General features: G+C 41.9%; 2 protein-coding genes across 4 annotated transcripts in view; one reads left to right on the top strand and one right to left on the bottom strand.

Moving 5' to 3' along the window:
• The window catches only part of fgf13b (fibroblast growth factor 13b), a 24,405-nt gene extending 10,334 nt beyond the window's left edge, over nt 1-14,071 (bottom strand). Inside the window, exons 1-2 of one of the 3 annotated variants that reach the window (XM_053441552.1) lie at nt 13,628-14,071; nt 9,162-9,234 (exon numbers count right to left, since the gene is read on the bottom strand). In XM_053441552.1, the coding sequence (XP_053297527.1) occupies nt 9,162-9,210 (49 nt within the window). In that variant the 5' untranslated portion in view covers nt 9,211-9,234; nt 13,628-14,071. The remainder of the gene's footprint in view (nt 1-9,161; nt 9,235-13,627) is intronic. The other 2 variants (XM_053441551.1, XM_053441550.1) reach the window with 2 other exon arrangements.
• On the top strand, nt 13,718-19,160 carry f9b (coagulation factor IXb). The gene is made up of 8 exons (XM_053441548.1): nt 13,718-14,079; nt 14,307-14,476; nt 14,588-14,612; nt 14,721-14,834; nt 14,984-15,115; nt 16,139-16,572; nt 17,173-17,311; nt 18,461-19,160. Exons 1-8 carry the CDS (start codon nt 13,941-13,943, stop codon nt 19,018-19,020), a joined length of 1,713 nt encoding a protein of 570 aa, XP_053297523.1. The 5' UTR covers nt 13,718-13,940; the 3' UTR covers nt 19,021-19,160.

The raw sequence follows: 19,160 nt of genomic DNA, 5'->3' as shown, positions 1-19,160 counted from the left end.
CATGTTCAACTGAACACTGATGTGTGATAGGAAGGGAGAGTGACAGTGGGGGGAGGAGAGGGAGAAAGTGAAGGTAAGGCAGAGGGTAATAAAGCAGAGGAGGAGTGATGAAAACAAACAGTGAACAAGAGAAGAGACAGACAGCTGAATGAATAAGAGGAGGGATAATGGGGAAAGGGGGTTGGAGGGGTGCAGGGCAGAAAATGTGATAGGGAGAGGGCGAGAGAGTGTGTGGGTGTGTGAGAGAGAGAGAGAGAGAGAGAGCTGCACACATTCCTGGGGACTAATTTAAGTATGGGATGAGGACATTGATTAACTAGTCCTCACTGAGATAGAAGTACTAGTTTGTGTGTGTCTGTGTGAGTGTGAGAGAGAGAGAGAGAGAGAGAGCAAAAAAGAGAGAGAGAAAGAATACACAATCAACAAATGCGTGATGATTGACGGACTGAAGGAAAGGAGGAAAAAATGAACTGAAAGAATGATAAAAAAAAAGGTCTGAAATGAGAGAAAGAGCGAGGACTGCAGAGGAAGATAAAAAAAACAGAAAGGCGATAAGAAATATTTAATATGCGAGGAGGCAGGAGAGAAAAAGATGGGTTAAATAAGAATATAATATCTTGAATATTAGAAATGAGAGAGCATGTGTGTGTGTGTGTGTGTGTATGTGTGTGTGAGGGAGTGAATCGAGAACGAAAGGGAGGGAGAAAGGAGGGGCTCTCATCTTCTTTTGGTGCAGAGGTTCACCACAGCTGAAAGGCTGCAGCTTGCAGAGGAGGAGGTGAATAGCGGAGACACCACTTCAGTCTGGATGAGCTGCGTCATTTTCTAGATGTTCCCCTTTGCATTATAGCACAAGAGCAGAGACACACACACTCACACAGAGGCAGTCAGCCAACCCATGCATGCTGTCTGGCCACGGGCAGCACCAACATGGAAACAGATGCACAGCTGTCAGATGCAGCTGCAATGGCGCATTGGCAACTGCAACTTCCGACCGGCGCGGAGAACGAGGAGGCGGCGGGTGGACAAACAGCCGACTGTCTCACAGCTGAGGTCGACCCTGTGGCACCTGGCGCCGAGCAGCAGGCAGAGGCAGTGCATGCTGTTTTCCGATGGAAAAGGTATAAGGAAAATCGATAGCAGGGGAGCAAGAGGATGTGGTGAGCAGTAAATTAGAGCACGTGACAGAAGAGGAGGCAAAGTCAGTATAGGCTGTAGCCCTCTGTGAGAGTAAGCCAGTGGGTGGAGGGGAAAGTGATGGACTGTGGACACAAGCCGAGGTCAGGACCTGGTCACTGAAGTGGAGCCTTTAGCCTGGTCCTTGGCTGCAGGACTTGAAGTTACACCTATGGCTTTCTGGTTAGGTAAGAGCCGTGTGAATGTACAGATAAATATAGTTTAGTTGCATCTGCACGGCTCAACCCACATGCCACACAAACCCTGAGAAAGACCGCACATAAAAGAAGCTTTCATAACCAATCAGGGATGTCCTTCAGAACATCTCAATATGAAAGCAGCACACATGCAGCCGACGTGATGAAGAGACTGGAAGTTTGGTCTCGTCCTTCATCTTTCATTCATGAGATCCCCGCTTTCAAACCCACACACCACAAGTCCCATATAATCAAAAAACCACACAAACAAGAGCTAACAAATACAACAGATAACAAGGCGAGCCGCAGAGTAAACAAACCGTGACCAACATACACGCCGCCACAGTTTTCACCTTCAGTAATAGATCGCCATGATGACCAATGGCAACGTTAGAGGAAGAGGAATAAATCAAAGAGGTACATCCACAGGAAGACTATTAAACAAACAAGTAGTTCAACAATAAAGCAGAGAAGGGGGTTGTGTCCTAGATTTAAAGAATGCATCCTCAATAAGCAAAGATTAAAATCTAAAATTACATGCAGTAATAATGAGTCTGGTCTGTCTGCAGAAACAAATCAAAAGAAATTATTTAAAAATAAATCTGAGCATACTGTGTTTAAAATAAGATTTGCTTATGAGTTGTGTGGCTCCCCCTACAGGCACATGGTAATCTAACAACAGATGTTGCTGAAGAGGGAGTAAAGATGGACAGAGATAACTACACTATAGTAACCGCAAATACCCAGAGAGATATTTATGTGTGTGTGTGTGTGTGATTCTCAGTCTAACCAGGAATGCCTGTTAGAGTAAAACCCGCCTCGCACAATAGAAACCAAACAGAGTTCATGATGGAGTTTTTGCAACAAAGCAGTGAGGCCATGAAAGCATCAGTGAACAATGAGAAAATCTATGAATTTTTATATCCATTAAAAAATTCTGAAATCTGCAAAGTTTTCCCCAAATAACCTTTAGGTAAAAAAGTTACATTGGATAATCTTATTTTAAGTTAATAGAGTAATAAATCATGGAATTTAACATTAAACATATGCAAAGTGCTGAGGTTTTGATTCAAAGTCTCTGGGGTTCTTTGTGTTATTGTAATTAATCAATTGTGTTAGTTGTGCTTTCCAAATTACGCTGGTGTTTTTTTTCTGTTAAAGGCATTTGACATTAGACAAAATTAGGCCTGTGTCCATCAGTGCTGTTCCCTGAGGATGTGGAGGAATGCATGTACAGCTCAGGATCAGGATGAAGTGGCTCCTGAAGTCTGAATCACACGGACATTAGTGGAAAATCACCTGTTATTGAAGGTGAATTGTTAAACTTTTGGAAATAACCTGATAAAGCTGTGTATGGTTTGGGCCCATCAGCTCAGCCAGCGGGGCGCGTGTGATGTTGTTTTCAGCACCACGGACAGCGCTTCAAGACTGAAATGCGGTGAAACGCGTTTTACTCAAATTCGAACCAGAAAAAATCTGTTATTTAAAACACGTCTTTATAAAATAAGGAGATTCAATATATTTGATAATAATGTCGAAAACTAACTTTGTCCATTTAATAAAAGAACAACGAGTCCCTTTAGAGACTGTCAAGAGGTTCGGTGGACCTCAGTGGAACTTCACAATATGTTTAACCCTGATTCCCTCTAACTAAGATATCTGTTTCCATGAAGCACATTGCACACACAGTGCCGAGTTGTGCTGATGTCTATACGTATAGACGCGTTGCCTCTTTAAAAAGAATGATAACAGCATTACCACACAGGCCGAGTCACATCTCGTTTCCTCGGGCCCCTACCTGAGGTGCTTCGGCGGAGAGGGAAACTCATCCTGCGCCCGTGGAGCTCCGGAGCCGTGTGCTCATGACTCCTTCCCCACTTCCTCGTTGCGCGCTGCCCCGACGAAAAGAGGAGGAATTACCGAAGTTCAAACCCGCCAATTCTCCACGGCATTGGATCCATTAGGGCCGCGCGCACATGGCGTTGACGGGAGATCATTACAGAACATTAGAGGCCATTAAGCCGTTGGAACCGGTCATTAATGATTCATCTCGAGGCCCCGCTGATCTGGCACAATAAGAGCAAGAGGTAGCCAGCAGGCCGTTCCCAAATCCAGGGATATGTGGAGGAAGTGGATTGTGTCTGTGTCTGTGTGTGTGTGTTTAAGAGAGAGTATAGAGTGAAACAGATATGTAATTATGATACTACAGGAACACAGGCTCACTCTATTCAAATCTATACTTGTATGAGCTCTCTCCTCTTCTCAGCAATCCCTGACTGGAGCATTTCAATTTATCCAAAAACCTGGACATCACAGACATATATTTCCACTTGCCGGAATTTATATTTCAATCACTTTTGTAACTATATCTTTGTGATCTTTTGACTGATGTTGTCTTGAAAACTATATATCAAAGATTCTTCTTCATTATCAGATAAACCGAAGTAGTGAAAAAAGGATCTTAATCTATAGCATCCAAGATGTTATTAAATTACACGTTTTCACGCACGACTAAACCTTTACTTCAGCCAACTTCAATTCTGCACACACAAAAATACAAACATAAACTAACTTAATGTGACCTTCTTATGTAAAGCTGCATTTTGTGATTGTGATTCACGGCACTCACTGCCTCAGGCACAGAAAGCAATAAAATACAACAACACATGAAATATATATAAATATGAAGCTCATATAAGTCCCCAGAAACAATGACTGACAGAGATCAGGTTATAAAACAACCTCAAGAATAAGCTATTTTTATGTTCATCCAAATTGACAAAACTCCAATTCCATAATGAAGGTCATTACATAACTCTGATGAACAAGTATCAAGTGGTCGAGAAACAAGACAAGAAACAAGAATCACACATTGGAAAATGTAAAAACCAAATGTCCTTGATGCAAAATATCTTTAGAGACAAACAAAAAATACACATATCAGAAAGCTGTTTTCTCTCTGTTGGTCTGACTCAGGGCAACGCTGCTTGTCCTCGACCCAACACAAGACTCTGCACAGCCACAATTCACCTTATATTATCCGCCCATTATTGCCTACTTCCTGTCAAGCAGCCCGTTAAATCACAAGAACAAATGCAGCAGAGGAGCCTATAAAAGCAGAGGAAGGATGTAGCTTGCAAATGTACACAATCAGCAACTTGAATGTAAAGCTAATACAGGAACAAATGGCTAAGTTAGCGGAGAACAGACTCTTTTATATGAATCTGCTTCTCCTTCTGATTTCTGAGAGACAATGTCATTGTTGTTGTTGCTCATGCACCTAATTGTATTATTATGTTGAGCCTTCCTAGGATCGGGAAACAACTCTATTAGATCAAACTGATGGATGGTCACTGTGTCTGACTTTCTTCCTTTCCTTCTTTCCTTCTTTCCTTCTTTCCTTCTTTCCTTCTTTCCTTCTTTCCTTCTTTCTTTCTTTCCTTCTTTCCTTCTTTCCCTTATTCGGACCCTCCTTCCATCCTTCCTTCCTTCCTCCCTCCCTCCATTTGTCTCAATGGATCTGAAACACAATTTTAGCTTTGAACAAACACCTTGTCCATCTACCAAAATACTTTTGTATCCTTGGCTTGAAATAGCAAACCAGAAAGATGGCGGCAGGTACGTTCTGGCAGAGGGTCCCAGGACAGCAGACTGGGCAGGTCGCCAATGTCCAATCATTACAGAAAAAACATCTGAAGCCGTTTCCCCTTCAGGTTATAAAGAGCATGAGCTATCGTTCAATAGCTGTTATTCGAATGAACAGCCACTAGATGGCGTCATACTATCAGATAGCAGAATGTGGAAGAGGGGAGGTTGATGGTATGTGTTTGAGTGTGCGTATTCTCGTTTTTGTTATCTCTATAGGACCTTTTCCTGTCCGGTCCTGATGAGGGAAACCCTTATTTCTGAGTAAGGGTTATGTGAGTTAAGTTAAGTTAAAGTTAATAGCATTAAATGGTCATAGTTAAAGTTAAGTGATGGTGTCTACAATAATGTAAGTTAATGCAAAGTCCCCAGAATGACAGCTGTGCAAATCCGTCAGTGTGTGCGTGTATAATCGATGGGTAACACAAACTCCCCAAAATAAAATCTGCCTCTGTATCAGATGAAAGTTTCCTCTCTCCTGAAATCACCAGTTTTTCAGCCTGACACTTTTCACATCACCGACAACAATATCCAAACAGGTAATGCATCTGCCTTGCAAACCAATCGCCTCAAAGATTCACTCCCTCAGCCTGTTCACTTTCAGTCTTGTAATTGGTTTCCTCAGACTCCCCGAAATTAAAAAGAAGGATGCAAAACATACATGCAGTACATAGTACCATCTCATTAAAGATGCCTATCACTGCTTACAGCTCTTTGTCATTCTGTCACTTTACAGTTTAATCGTTAGATTTATGACAAGTAACTAAAAATGAAACATAAAAACTATTTGAAACTTGAGTGAAAGTGAAACTGCTTTGATTGCAATGGTATAAATTTGCAGGGGGAAAAAAATACAACAAATATGTTGGTGCAATTATTCTGGAAAGTTATTCTGTCATGAAAAACACCATCTTGCCCTTTTAGGATCTAAAAATAAATCATAAAAAAATCCCTCTGTAAATAGCTTTAACGCTGAACATGCTACTACCATAGAAACTAACTGTAAGAAGTGGCCTTTCATACACTTTATCGGTATTGAATAAATGTAAAACTAATCGGATCTGTAAGTATCATGTGTGTTGTGCGTTATAGCTTTAACAACATTACATCAGATGTGGTTCAGATGGAATGGGCTTTAATTTCTGTGCAGCTCTGAGCTCTGCTGTGACATAATCAGGGTTAATTAGCAATAGTCTCTCTGCTCGTCTCCTGCTACTTATTATGAGTGTGCACACACACGCGCACACACACACACACAGGAAGTAACACTTCTCATAATCCGCATTCATAAGCCTCACCTCTATAAGAACAAGATGTTAATGAGTTCTTGTTCTCGTCAAACGTAATCCTTCCAACCACTATTGTGTTAAATGGGACAGAACAAGATGATGATGATATATAACCCTGCTGATCCGTCCACCTGAGACAGAGAGAGAGAGAGAGAGAGAGAGAGAGAGAGAGAGAGAGAGAGAGAGAGAGAGAGAGAGAGAGAGAGAGAGAGACTCATTGCTGAAGATGTTTTGGTCCAAGAGAACGCAAGACTTGTAAAAGAAAAAATTGCTGATGCCGAATGGGGTTGTGTTACTTCTTTGTGTGTCAATAAACGAGTTAATGACTCGATCAGTCAATTGAGATAATTGACGAGGCCTCAGTAATTGCTCAATAACAGTTTATTTTTCCCACTTTAATTATCTTTATTTGGAAAGTGCTGACCTGTGATTTGCTGTTACTTTCATCCTTAGAATCTAAATTCGGAGTTATATTCTTGTCCGGCCTTTTGGGAGTAATGTCCCTACAGATTAACACATGAATATAAACACCAATACAAAAAAATGCAAACCAGTCCAACAGTGAATACTACCTTATTATAAATGTTTGGTTTTATTGAGCGGCTCTATGTGGTGAGGTTGTGCTGGGCTGTATTTGCCTATGGTTCTAATATATGGTTAAACTCATTTCAGTGGTGGATACCGTGGACACCACAAACCATTACCTCAGAAATATTGTCCAATCAACACCAGTGCCACAGCTTTAGCCTCAGTAACAAATTATACGTTTGTGTTTATTACATGGAAGCGGTCCTGGACTCCATCACACTGTATTGGGGTTAATATTGTTGGGGTCTCTCTGTGGATTTATCCTCCCATAAATCACCCCCTCTCCTTTATTGGCCCGGTTTTATTGCGTTTTCTGTTTATTGATGTTTGCTTTGTATCCTTTAAAGGATTTTTATGAGTAAAGGTTCCCATAAATAATGTTTATGACTGTTCTGCTATATCAGCATTCTGCTCTCCGTTGCACCACTCCTGGCCCAGCTTTGTTAACCAAGTCGCGAGGGACAATACCCGACAAGGAGTGCAAGATGATTCAGGAGGTGGTTGGACAAGATAAATAGCTGATGGTGCTATTTCTCCGAATCCAAATCTTATAAAACTGGAGAATGCTGTTGGAAAGCACTTCCGAAAAAACTAAATCATGTATCGATATCTTCTTTTCAAGGATTCGTCTCATTTACCGAATTCTCAGAGTACAAAGCTCAAATGATGTCGTCTTTTTCAGAATTTCACTCTTCAAGCGGTTCAGCCACTGAAAAAAATCCATGAATAGTTCAAATCTGGAGGGATATCTCATTAAAGGCTAGAGAACAGCTAACGTTATATCGTTAGTCATCGTTAGCCTCCCACCCTGAGCGTGACATCAGAGAAAAGGGTCTGTTTAATGAATATGGAGGGGGGGAAACATTTGGTTCCCGGGGCTATACTGCTAAACTAACATTTTACTGGCTCAGCATTCAGAGGTTAGTGTTTTGCTAACACAGCATTTTGACTGCAGTTATGAATAATTCACTATTATTACTTTTTCTGTTGTCGACCAGATTCATTCTCTCAGTTAGGCTGGGCTACTTCCAATATGAACATAACTACACTAAACTACAATTAGTTAGGCCACGATAGGAAGTAGCTGAACTCAATGCAGCATCAGAGATTCATTTTGTTTAACAGTAACGTTGCTTTTGTCCAATTCATTTTGATGGTATCATCCTTTTTTTCCAAAGCAAAGTTTGAAACCCAAACTAAACTTGATTGAAAGACTGTTTGTGGGGCGGATGAACTGCAGCACTATTGTCTATCATTAAAAAAAAGATTGACTGAATAATCTGAAACCTCCACTTGAGCACATTATAAGGGAACTGCCAAAGAAGAAAGACAGAAGACTAGTATGTCTATTTCTCTTTATTTGAGCTGGGAAATCAATGTTTATTTTGTAGAGGAGCCGATAATTTTTCTTTTATGGATCACACTTCATTCTATGGATTAGATTATTGATGATTTTTCATTTATTAGCTTTAACCTTAAACAAAAGCTGATCATCATGTTTTTTTATTATAATCCATTGCACGGTTTCATCTCAATGCAATAACACACAAATCCACGGCTTTTTTTGTGAATGAGCACATGGCCTTGCGCAGGCTACACACACACACGCACACACATACACACACACACTATTATGCGTGAACGCGCTCAACTCGCGGGCAACTCCCTTTTTTTTTTGGTCTCCATGGCAATGCTGGTTTCAGTTTCATTACGGAGCCGCGCGTCGATTTTAATGTTGTCCAGTGGGAGCACTGGGGGAGCACAATGAATACGTGCGTGTGTATGTGTGCAGCTGAAATTAGACCAGGGAACCGGTCTAATGTGTTCATCATCATCATCATCATCATAATAATAATAATAATAATAATAATAATAATAATAATAATAATGGTAATAGTAATAATAATAACATCTTTAAATGGTTTTACACATATTGGGTGTTTCCTTTTGAACAGCCGGCAGGGTTTGTGGATATCCAACATTTGTATTAAAGCTTCAAGACCTCACAGAGACCTGTTATCTATAAGTGCAATATCGCGCATGGAGTCTTTATCGCATGTGTTTAGACGAATACATTTAGAAAATGAAATATATAGCAGGCGAAAATAATGTTTCTGTGCCATATTCTGAACCAGCATGGCAATTGGGAGTAAGTCTTCATGCTGACGTCAGCAGCGCAATAAGCTTCAGCAGATATTCTCACCTCTTTGCTTGTGATAATAAAAACAAGCGATGGAATGAATGAAATTCGGTTCTCATCACTCACCTTTGGCGCCATGGTCTTTATCCTCTTTGCTCTTCGTTTTTCCGCTCATGGAGCACTGACGACTCTGCTGCTGCTGGGTGGAATCAAAGTTCAGCTCAGAGATGCTGCTTCAGGCTTTTCTCTACTTTTTCATCCTCTTCGGTTGTGTTTCCTTCTCTCCAGACTCCGCACACTCACACACACACACACACACACACACACACACACACACACGCAAGGTAGTATAGTAGAAACAGTCCAACTCTGTGCAGCCCTCCTTCCTCTCTCTCTCTCTCTGGGTCTCTCTGTCTCTTTCTGCCTCTCTCTGCCTCTCTCAATCTGAGAGCCCGTTGTTGCATGTCACCGCGAAGGCGACATGCACGAGCGCTCGTGAGCGTGCACGAGCAAAAAAAAAAAGAAAGAAAAAAAACTGCAAATTGAGACACAAAGAAAAATGAACCCATCATAAAAAATGTGCAAGCTAAGCAATAACCCTCTGTTACTCGGCACGGTTAGGTAACAAGCAAACCATGAAGAGGGATCCCTCATGGAGCTTCATAAGCAATTTATGGTAAATAAATAATATACAGATGGTTGATTTATTAGCAATGAACCATTGAGCAACTGTTGAATGAAATTAAATTGCTTAGCTAATTTATTAAGATACGAAACGCCTTTTATAGAAGCCTTTATGGTAACACATTCACATTTAATGGCCTATTGGAGAGTGAGTGAGCATTGACTTGCCAGTTTATCAATGGGAAACTAAAACATGATGGACCTCCATGTTTGCAATTAAGACAAAAATGCTATAGGTCATTAATAAAGAGAAATAGCTCTGATTTGCTACTGCATGTTTTAATTAATACAATCGAATGTAATTACAACTGTTAATTATCGGTTGTAAATATTAAGAAGCTCTTAGTAACCGGCTCATATTGCAGATGCCACGCCTTCTCTAGAAGTCTAAAGAAAGACATGTGAACTAAAAGAATTTCCCTCAACCTAGACTAACAGAAACGTTTATATTATTAACCTTAATCACAGATATATACAGCACCATTAAATGTAACCATTAGTAAAGCCACTATCACAGCTTTTATAAATGGAGATGATCATGTTTTAGACTTTAAGAAGGTCACTATATTCACGAGGTTGTCTTCTGCTCAATAAATACAGATGCACCTGCAAACTCAGCGGTTTAACAATATGCAAATTAGTCACTTGATTGATCCTTCAATCAATTTGTGCTGTAAAACGGCTTTTTCACCGAGGCGGAAGAAGGAATCACTCCCACTCTGTCCTCTGACGGTCTGTTCTTTACTGTGTTGCTTCCCTCGGTGTGTCGGTTCAGATTATCTGACGTCCATTTCAACTTTTAGATGAGATAACATAATGGTTGTTGTTTTACTGGTTGGGATCTCACATCTTTCAAAAGGACGAACTCTCTATTTCACTTCTCTTTCTTTAAAGACTCAATCTTCAGTCCATTTAACATGTAATTGGCCTCTCCTGTCCTCTCCTCTCATCAGTTGGACCACACCATCCCTAAAGGCTTCGGCTTGTCAGTGCTTGTGTCCGAGATAAATTTAGCTTCGTCTGTTAACCTACATCGACCGGCCATCTGGAAGTTGTCCTGATTTTGTTTATTTCTGTTTCAGACCTTCGGTGATTTGTTTCAGGAGACCTTTAACTGACTCTTTAAAGCAGCAATGGACGTTCAATATATATACTGTAAATCACCAAGTTATCTGTGTTATTTCTTCTTCTTCCCACAGATTCTCTTCTCTAACGCTAACAGTTGCGACTGCATTCTGTTGAAGATTAATTTTTCCTAAGTGATGCTTAGTCACTGTGGCATACATATTCATGCTGTTTGTAAATCCCACTCTCAGCATCTTTTATGATGCCTCATATGATTGAGTTTGTTGTGTAACAGGTTTGTGACGTCAAGTCCAAGAGGCTTTTTGACTCCAGCTACTAAATGAGCTAAACACTGGCCTCCAGCCATCCTCTCCTCTGGAGGATTACTGATCTGGGAACAAAAAGTGCCACATGCAACTTAACTGGCCCTGTTCCTACCCGCAGGATTAATGCAAACAGATAAGGCCCGCACTGGCAACTCCACTGTAAAAGGTACACACTAGCATATTATATATTTACCTCTGCCAAGGAGATTATGTTGTCTAATTATTGTCAATTTGTGTTTGTTTGCATGATTACACAAAATACTGCTAAACCAAATTGCAGCCATGGGGAGATGGGGCTTTGGCCTGGGAAGGATCCAAAAATGTTATTGCAGATGTAGATTAAGGAAGGCATCAAGGATTTTGTATATTTTGGAGGTATGGGCTCTACTGAGGGTGATTCTTCAGTTCTGGGTTCTGAAGTCAGCTTCAGTGAACTTTGAATAAACAGGTGAGCAGCTCTTTGTGTGGCAGCGGTGGCTCAGATTCAGGATTCTACTGCCAGTGATCAAATACTGCAGGTTGCTCTTACAGTTTCAGAAAGAAGGCTTCAAACCAGCATCACCACAGGGCCAAAAAAAACAGCCCCTGCCAAACATTCATGTTGACAACGAGTGATGCACAAGAGTCAGATAATGACTGAGTAGATGAGGTGTCAAGCATGTAGGTGTTTAACTAAACTGCCCCCTGGAAAATGCTATCATCCTTTATTACAATTTCATATGAGCCACAATTGTAACCAAACATTATTGGACACATTGTTAAAGGAACTAATTTAGAAAAACCTGACGACAATAATAATAATTCCTCTGCACTGTGCGCTGGTCTCAGGTCAGCTGTGGTTCTCGGTGTTGCTGAGGGAACATTAGCAGCTGAGACATTGACCTCATGAGTCACTCACTGTTTGCAAAACCTCTGTGTGATTCCACTGGGAAGGAAGGACATGTGTGTACTGATTGATGAGAAGGTGACGTGAAAAACCAGGTAATCGAATCGATCGCAGGGCCGACACCAGAGTCTTCATCAATTATTTTGGAATCAATCAATTTTACAAATGCTTTGATAATCAATAATTTGAAGGCAAAAATAAACTGAAAATAATTGATTAATGAAATAACCAGTGCAGTCAGGACAGATTTCTCACCTACATGCTTTTAACCTGCTGCCTCTACTCATGCGACATCCCCTGACGTCACTGCCCCCCCCCCCCCTCCCTCCTCTACCGCTGAGCCATAGTTCACAGGGCTGAGAGAGATGTGGTCCCAGGACACTAATCAGCAGAAAGTGATTTAATCATAACAGCCGCAGAGAACATCTTAATTGTTATCTTCCCTCCTTATTTCCTTTCCTGCTGGGGAATCTATGGTTTTCGAGGTGGGACGAGCTTAATGGCTGGCGTAATTTGCACTGAAAAGAGAAATGCAACCTCCCCTCGCCCGTTTTAAATCATCCTCGGCCAATAAGTCTCCACAGGGCTGTTGTTGCCAAGACTGGAGGCCAGCTGACTCGGCTGTCAATCACAGAGATTTGTCCACAGCCACTCCCTGTGTAACTCACACTCTAATCACGCAGCCTTCAATACTCGGGATCCAGCTCAGAGTTTGGCTGATATTTAACTTGCAGGACCAATGACGGGTCTCGATTATATTGTAGATATGTTGGATTCTCCTCTGCTGTATCTAAGTGGCTTGAGGCTGATTATGTAAAATTATAAGATTATATTAGATAATATTTCCCCTTTGAAATGGTGACAGAGTTTAAAATGTTGACATATTTGTCTGAATTGATCTAAGGACTAAATCATTCCTTTATAAATTGGGCAGGCCAGCAGCCAATGTCCCCATAAGTCATATTATGGGATGATGGGAAATTCTAAATCCTAACTGTTGTACAAATAAATTAAACAGTCAGAAAGTCAGCGAACCAACTCAGCAATACCTGTGTAAAGTTTGCTAAAATGAGGTAACATTTATGATTATACCAGACCCAAAATATTGCGTGCATTGACTGAAGAATGAAAGTATCTTATAGATACATTTATGTTTGTATGATGAAGAATATGCATCCATCCATTCTCTGACACTCAGATCAGAGATTGATTCAGGTGAAGCTCAAGAAGGGTCCATTTTAGGAGTCATGTGCTACTATTCAGAATCTCCAAATTAGCCCCTGACACTGTATGAATGGTGGGTGTCATGATTGGCGTGTTAATAAGAAAAATACAACCTGACCTGTAACGTGCTTTGAGTGGTTGATAAGATTGGTAGAGCGCTACATGAATAAGTTTGCCATTTATCATGTATGACGTGAAGGAGGGTCCTCACAAATATAGAAGTACAAACGTGGGTGTGTGCGTGCGTGCTAGTTCACCCCATTTGAAACTGTCACGTAAGCCATTCTGAAAAAAGCTGCTTATCAGACAAGTCTCATCATGGTAAACAACATGATTAACAGCTGGTAATGTCAACACACACACACCAACACACACACACCCACACACAGACACACACACACACTTACCAGAACTGCTCCTCTCACACGTCAGCAACCAATATTTGCTGTTGCTCAATTTCCATCGAACAGGACTGAATAAAATCATTTGCTTTCAAACTAAAGCTCTCTCCGTCTTTTCTGTATTCACACACTCAGTATCGGTATCACTCAGAGTTAGATATCAAAGTATCTAACTCTCTCTCTCTCTCTCTCTCTCTCTCTCCTTCTCTTGTCTCACGAATACACACACATACAGATGTGAACACACCGACACACACAAACGCACACACTCTGTGGCCTCTCCGGTGGGTAAACAGTGAGTTGCACTTTGGGTCCCTCGATGAGTTCAGGCTTTGGGACTTCTGTCGAACGCAGACGGATAAGTGACGGCAACGAGATGACTATTTTTGTTTTACTGGCCCTTACCGCTGCCGTACTGCTGGAGGGACTGGCAGCTGAGATCACGGAGGAGACCACAGGTAAATGGAGGAAGGGGGTGGGTGGCAGGCAAAGGTCAGAGGCGCTAAAACATATCGGAAGAAGTGGGTGTTTAGGCAGTTTTCATCAGGCCTGCACTCTGACCAAAAGACTTAACGTTAGACGCCACTAACAACCCTAAAGAATTATCTAGCCTTAACAGATTTGTCTTTGGTGTTTCCAAAGTTGTTCCAATAACTTTTCTTTCTGTCCTCTTTTATGTTTGTAGAAGCTGTTTTCGTGTCTCAGCAGGCGGCACACGCGGTGCTGCGTCGGCAGCGCAGGTACAACAGCGGCCATTTGGAAGAAGTATGGAAATCCAATCTGGAGCGGGAGTGTTGGGAGGAGGCCTGCTCATTTGAGGAGGCAAGGGAGGTGTTTGAGAACGATGAGAAAACTGTAGGTTGCAAGCACACACACACACACACACAGACACACACACATGCACACAAACACAGATAATCTATTATAATATTATAATAAACTTTGATGTTTGTGTTTCTCTTTCAGGATGAATTCTGGGCAAAATACATTGGTACATCAAGAGAAAGACAAGGTTCTCATTGTTACGCAGAACTCAGAGCGTACAATTAACTCTAAACCTCTGTGTCTGTGTGTGTGTGTGTTTCATATTTGTGTACAGATGGTGACCAGTGTAATCCAAATCCCTGCCAGAATGGAGCCACGTGTCAAGATGGTGTCGGTTCTTATGTCTGCTGGTGCCAATTAAACTTCGACGGCAAGAACTGTGAGATTGGTGAGTGGGAAATACTCAAACAAGCTTCTTAAACGTATTCTTACACCTGCAATATAAACTTTTATTCAATTTCTATTTTCTTAGTCCCTCTGTTTTTTTTAAAACAACCTAAAGATGGAGATTAATTCAATTTTTCTTCCTGTTTCCAGAGACAAACAAGCAGTGTTTGGTCAACAATGGTGGATGCTCCCATTTCTGTAGGATGCAGGAAGGGACATCTGTGTGTCGGTGTGCAGCTGGATACCGCCTTGGTCCAGACAAGAGGAGCTGTGAACCAACCGGTAAAATTAACATGATAAACCACAGACACACACACACACACACACACACACACACACACACACACACACACACACACACACACATACACACAGCACAGTACTGGTACAGGTACTGTATATTAAAAAGTGCATATAAACATGATATCTATACACATCTGTCCATCCATCATCGACACCACTCGGCAGAGGGTCACCAGTCCATCACAGAGCCGATATATATAATTATACAACCATTCATATTTTGCATTTACACCTTCTGGGAATTTTGTCTCTAATTAACTGACACAGACATTACAGACAAACAGACAAACTCCACACTGCACCACTGTGCCGCCGCTGTAGCACATTTGCATAAATGAAACCAATCCCAGACGATTGAACAAAGTGTAACTACATATTTACACGTGCTTCATCCATTGCGTTCCCACTCGGGTTCGACCGTAAATGAAAACTCCGGTGTCATAAACTTCCTCACCCACTGTTAACCAGACCTCAACAGTGATAAACAACACAGCAATAAGACAGAACGCTGGAATCATCTTTCATCCCTCTGGTTGGCCATTAAGGCCGAACCATAAACATTCTGCATTGTGTTTCCAGCTGTCACATAAAGTATATAAATTTACGGTTATTGCTGACAGCGAGAACACTTATCGAGAGCCACACAGCAAACCAGCAGATGACTCAAGAGATAGTTGAGCGAATGCTTGACTCAAAACAGTGGCAACCCACTGCTGATTGCAGTTAATACATTTACCTGCACTTCACATACACAGATCAAATACTGACAAAATACATCACTGTGAAACCTACCCATCCTCTGAGTATATAGAAGGTCCTTTACCCATCTGAAATCAAAAAAAATCCTTTAATTTGTGCTGAAGCACTAGAACTACAGGATTCAAGTGAAGTTAAATCTGCATTTAGTGTAAAACTAGCCATTCAGCATGTGACACATGTTTTAGGACGTCTCGTTGACAAAAACATGACCACTAATCCTTTCTTCTGTCATTTTCTGCACAGGACCCTTCAGCTGTGGTCAAGTGAGCCTGTCCCCCCCACCCAACACCAGGTCCCCTATGGGCCCACGGGGATCAAATGGTACAATATCCACTGAACGAAGCTTTAATAGCAGTGAAATTCTGGAGGACGACTACCATGGCGAAAACTTGACACAGTTTTACGATAACTACGACCTCCCTGCGAACGAGTCTGAGACATCGGACATTCCCGTGGCCTCAGGAGCTCACGTGCGTTTGGCGAGGTCAGATTCAGGCCCCATAGCAGCTGCAGCCGTCTCCATCGCTGACCCTGGTGTTCCAGATGTCACTGACAATCCAGAGCTCAATAAGCTATCCTGGGGCCGTCCCACCCTCCCCACCATCACAGCGAAAGAGAACACTGACCAGAGGATTGTGGGAGGTGATGAGGCCGAACCTGGAGAGATACCATGGCAGGTAGCGTGGGATGCAAAACCTTTATTTATTTCATATCTGCAGCAGATTTATGGAATTTAAATATGAAATTGAAGGATTTTACCGTAAAGGGATAGTTCACTGAAAAATAGACATTTAGCACTTATTACCTACTCACCACTATGCTGATAGGGGGCAGGGTGAAGTGTTTGAGTCCACAAAAGTTTCCAGATGTGTATGAATGTCTGGGCTTGCGGACACTTGGATGACACCAGCCGAGCAGTATTGAGGCATGTTATCTTTTTTCTGTTGATTTATTGCGTCTGAAGAAGGTCTCACCATTGACTTCAGTGGTATTGGAGTCTGCTGCAACAAAGGTTTACCCCTAAAACTCCAGAAGAGTTTGGTGAACTGAAACTCTTCACCCATCTCTCCATCGGAATATTGGTGATGGGGACACTGAGTGAATTTAGATCTTTCGTTGAACTTAACCTTTAAGGGGCCAGTAAAAAAGATGGAAAGATTGACTGCAGTAGTAATGAGAGAGGACAGAGGGATGGAGGTCAATTCAGAAGTTCCGAATTGGGAAGAATGAGGCAGCACGTGTGATAACTTAACACTGAAGCATTTGTGTCTCTGCAGGTGACCCTGATTACTAACTACTCAGGGACAGAGAAGCCCTTCTGTGGAGCGTCTCTGCTCAGTGAATTATGGGTGATCACTGCCGCCCACTGTCTGGTGCTGAATGATATCCCTAAAACAGGTTTCTTCGTCAGAGTGGGTAGGAAAAAACTAAATGATATCTGCACACACCCAGGATTTGTGATTTGTATCTCTGGAAAACACAAAACCATAATCTCAATGGACCCTGTCAGTCATATTTATGTTTTGTCCCAGTAACTACAAATGCTGGGATGTGAGGTCATAAATTATGGTTCATGTGTTGAAATAGGTAATCCAACACGGAACATTTACTCTGCGGTTATCAATGCTTTTTATCTTCCTGTTGTAATGCAGGTGCCAGCAGGGGCTGTTTGTAAACCGCCTCTTAGTTGGAGCATAGTGGGGAGTTCTGACACAGAGAGACTGAAGAGTCGTCATCCTAAAGTCATTACATTCATCAGGAACAGCAGACGACAACTGATAAACAAACCTGCGGGAAATTGACATAAAACTTCAGACATGAACTCCAGAAAATGTCCAGAAAATCTTCTGAGAATGCAGAAGGGTATTGTTCATGTCAGACATGGTCACAACAGGACAGTGAGCATACAGGTGGGGGGTGGCGCCTGACTAGATCACACAGGAGGCATGACGTATAAATTCCGCTGCAGAAATCCCATGTTTTTGTTTGTGGCACATCCACATTGCAGATTTTCCAGACATTTTCCTGGTGAATTCTAACATGGGCTCACGCAGACATGTTCCAGACGTTTCAGGTATAGGGGCTGACAGGAGAAGTTCCTGAAAATGCCAAGAGCGACCGATTGAGACATTTGCGTTTTCTCACATTCAGCCTCTCCGGAAATTCTTTGTAAAATGTCTGAAAGCAGCTTTAGAGAATTAGAGAAACAGATGCACTAATGCAAAGTAATATCACATAAACAAAAAGGTTCACTGGATGTTGATTCATTGCACTTATCCAACAGGTACTTGCATGGTGAAATTCATCAGAATTAGCCTAAAGATGTAAATAAAAACACAAAATGAGCAATGTCAATGTGTTGACAAATTGTTAGTGAGATCATCGAAGCATATTGTCCCTATTTACAGTGTCATAGCTAATAAGATGGCTTTATTGTATCTGCTTCTTTCTAAATCTTATTTTGCTTGTTACTTCAGAGGCTCTTAGAACAATCACACACATTAAATTACAACATTACATGATTGTGTTGTATATAATTGTATATACATGAATGTGTTCTTCTAGGTGAACATGATGTGAATGTTGCTGAGGGTCAGGAGCGAGACCACTTGGTGGCAGAGCAGCACATCCACCATAGCTACAACCTTCAGAAGTCGACATATGACCATGACATTGCGCTGCTGAAGCTCGCCATTCCGGTGGAGCTGTCCAACCAGCGACGTCCCATCTGCCTGGGCCCCAAAGACTTCACAGAGGACTTGTTGAGGGAGCCCAGCAACTCCATGGTGAGCGGCTGGGGAAAGATGGCATTCAATGGTGTTGTGGCGACTAAGCTCCGGAGGCTGGAGGTCCCCTACGTGGAGCGCACCGAGTGTAAAGCGAGCAGCCAGTACCGAATCACACGCTTTATGTTCTGTGCTGGCTTCAAATCTGAGAATAAGGATTCGTGCCAGGGGGACAGCGGGGGGCCGCATACCAGCAAATACAAAGGCACCAGGTTCCTGACAGGCATAGTCAGCTGGGGGGAGGGCTGCGCCAAGATTGGGAAGTACGGTGTCTACACCCGAGTGTCACAGTACTACGCCTGGATCAGTGAGACAACAGGGATTCGAACTACCGGCTGAGGAATAGAAACATGCTGCCAGTCAAGAAAGCTAACTATATACCTTGTTCTGTAATTGAGAAAATTGAAAAGTTGTTTTCTACTCTGTGAAATAATAATGTTAATGGTAACTTTTCAATAAAATTCAAGTCGAAGATCTGA

The sequence above is a fragment of the Pleuronectes platessa genome, chromosome 15 (genome assembly GCF_947347685.1).
Source record: "Pleuronectes platessa chromosome 15, fPlePla1.1, whole genome shotgun sequence".
NCBI lineage: Eukaryota > Metazoa > Chordata > Actinopteri > Pleuronectiformes > Pleuronectidae > Pleuronectes > Pleuronectes platessa.
This window is presented reverse-complemented; position numbering and strand designations above follow the sequence as displayed.

Coding starts and splice junctions, on each gene's coding strand:
- f9b (XM_053441548.1), top strand. CDS start 13,941: ATGAGTTCAGGCTTTGGGACTTCTGTCGAACGCAGACGGATAAGTGAC. Junction 14,835..14,983: donor CGGCAAGAACTGTGAGATTG/GTGAGTGGGAAA, acceptor TCCTGTTTCCAG/AGACAAACAAGCAGTGTTTG. Junction 16,573..17,172: donor CTGGAGAGATACCATGGCAG/GTAGCGTGGGAT, acceptor GTGTCTCTGCAG/GTGACCCTGATTACTAACTA.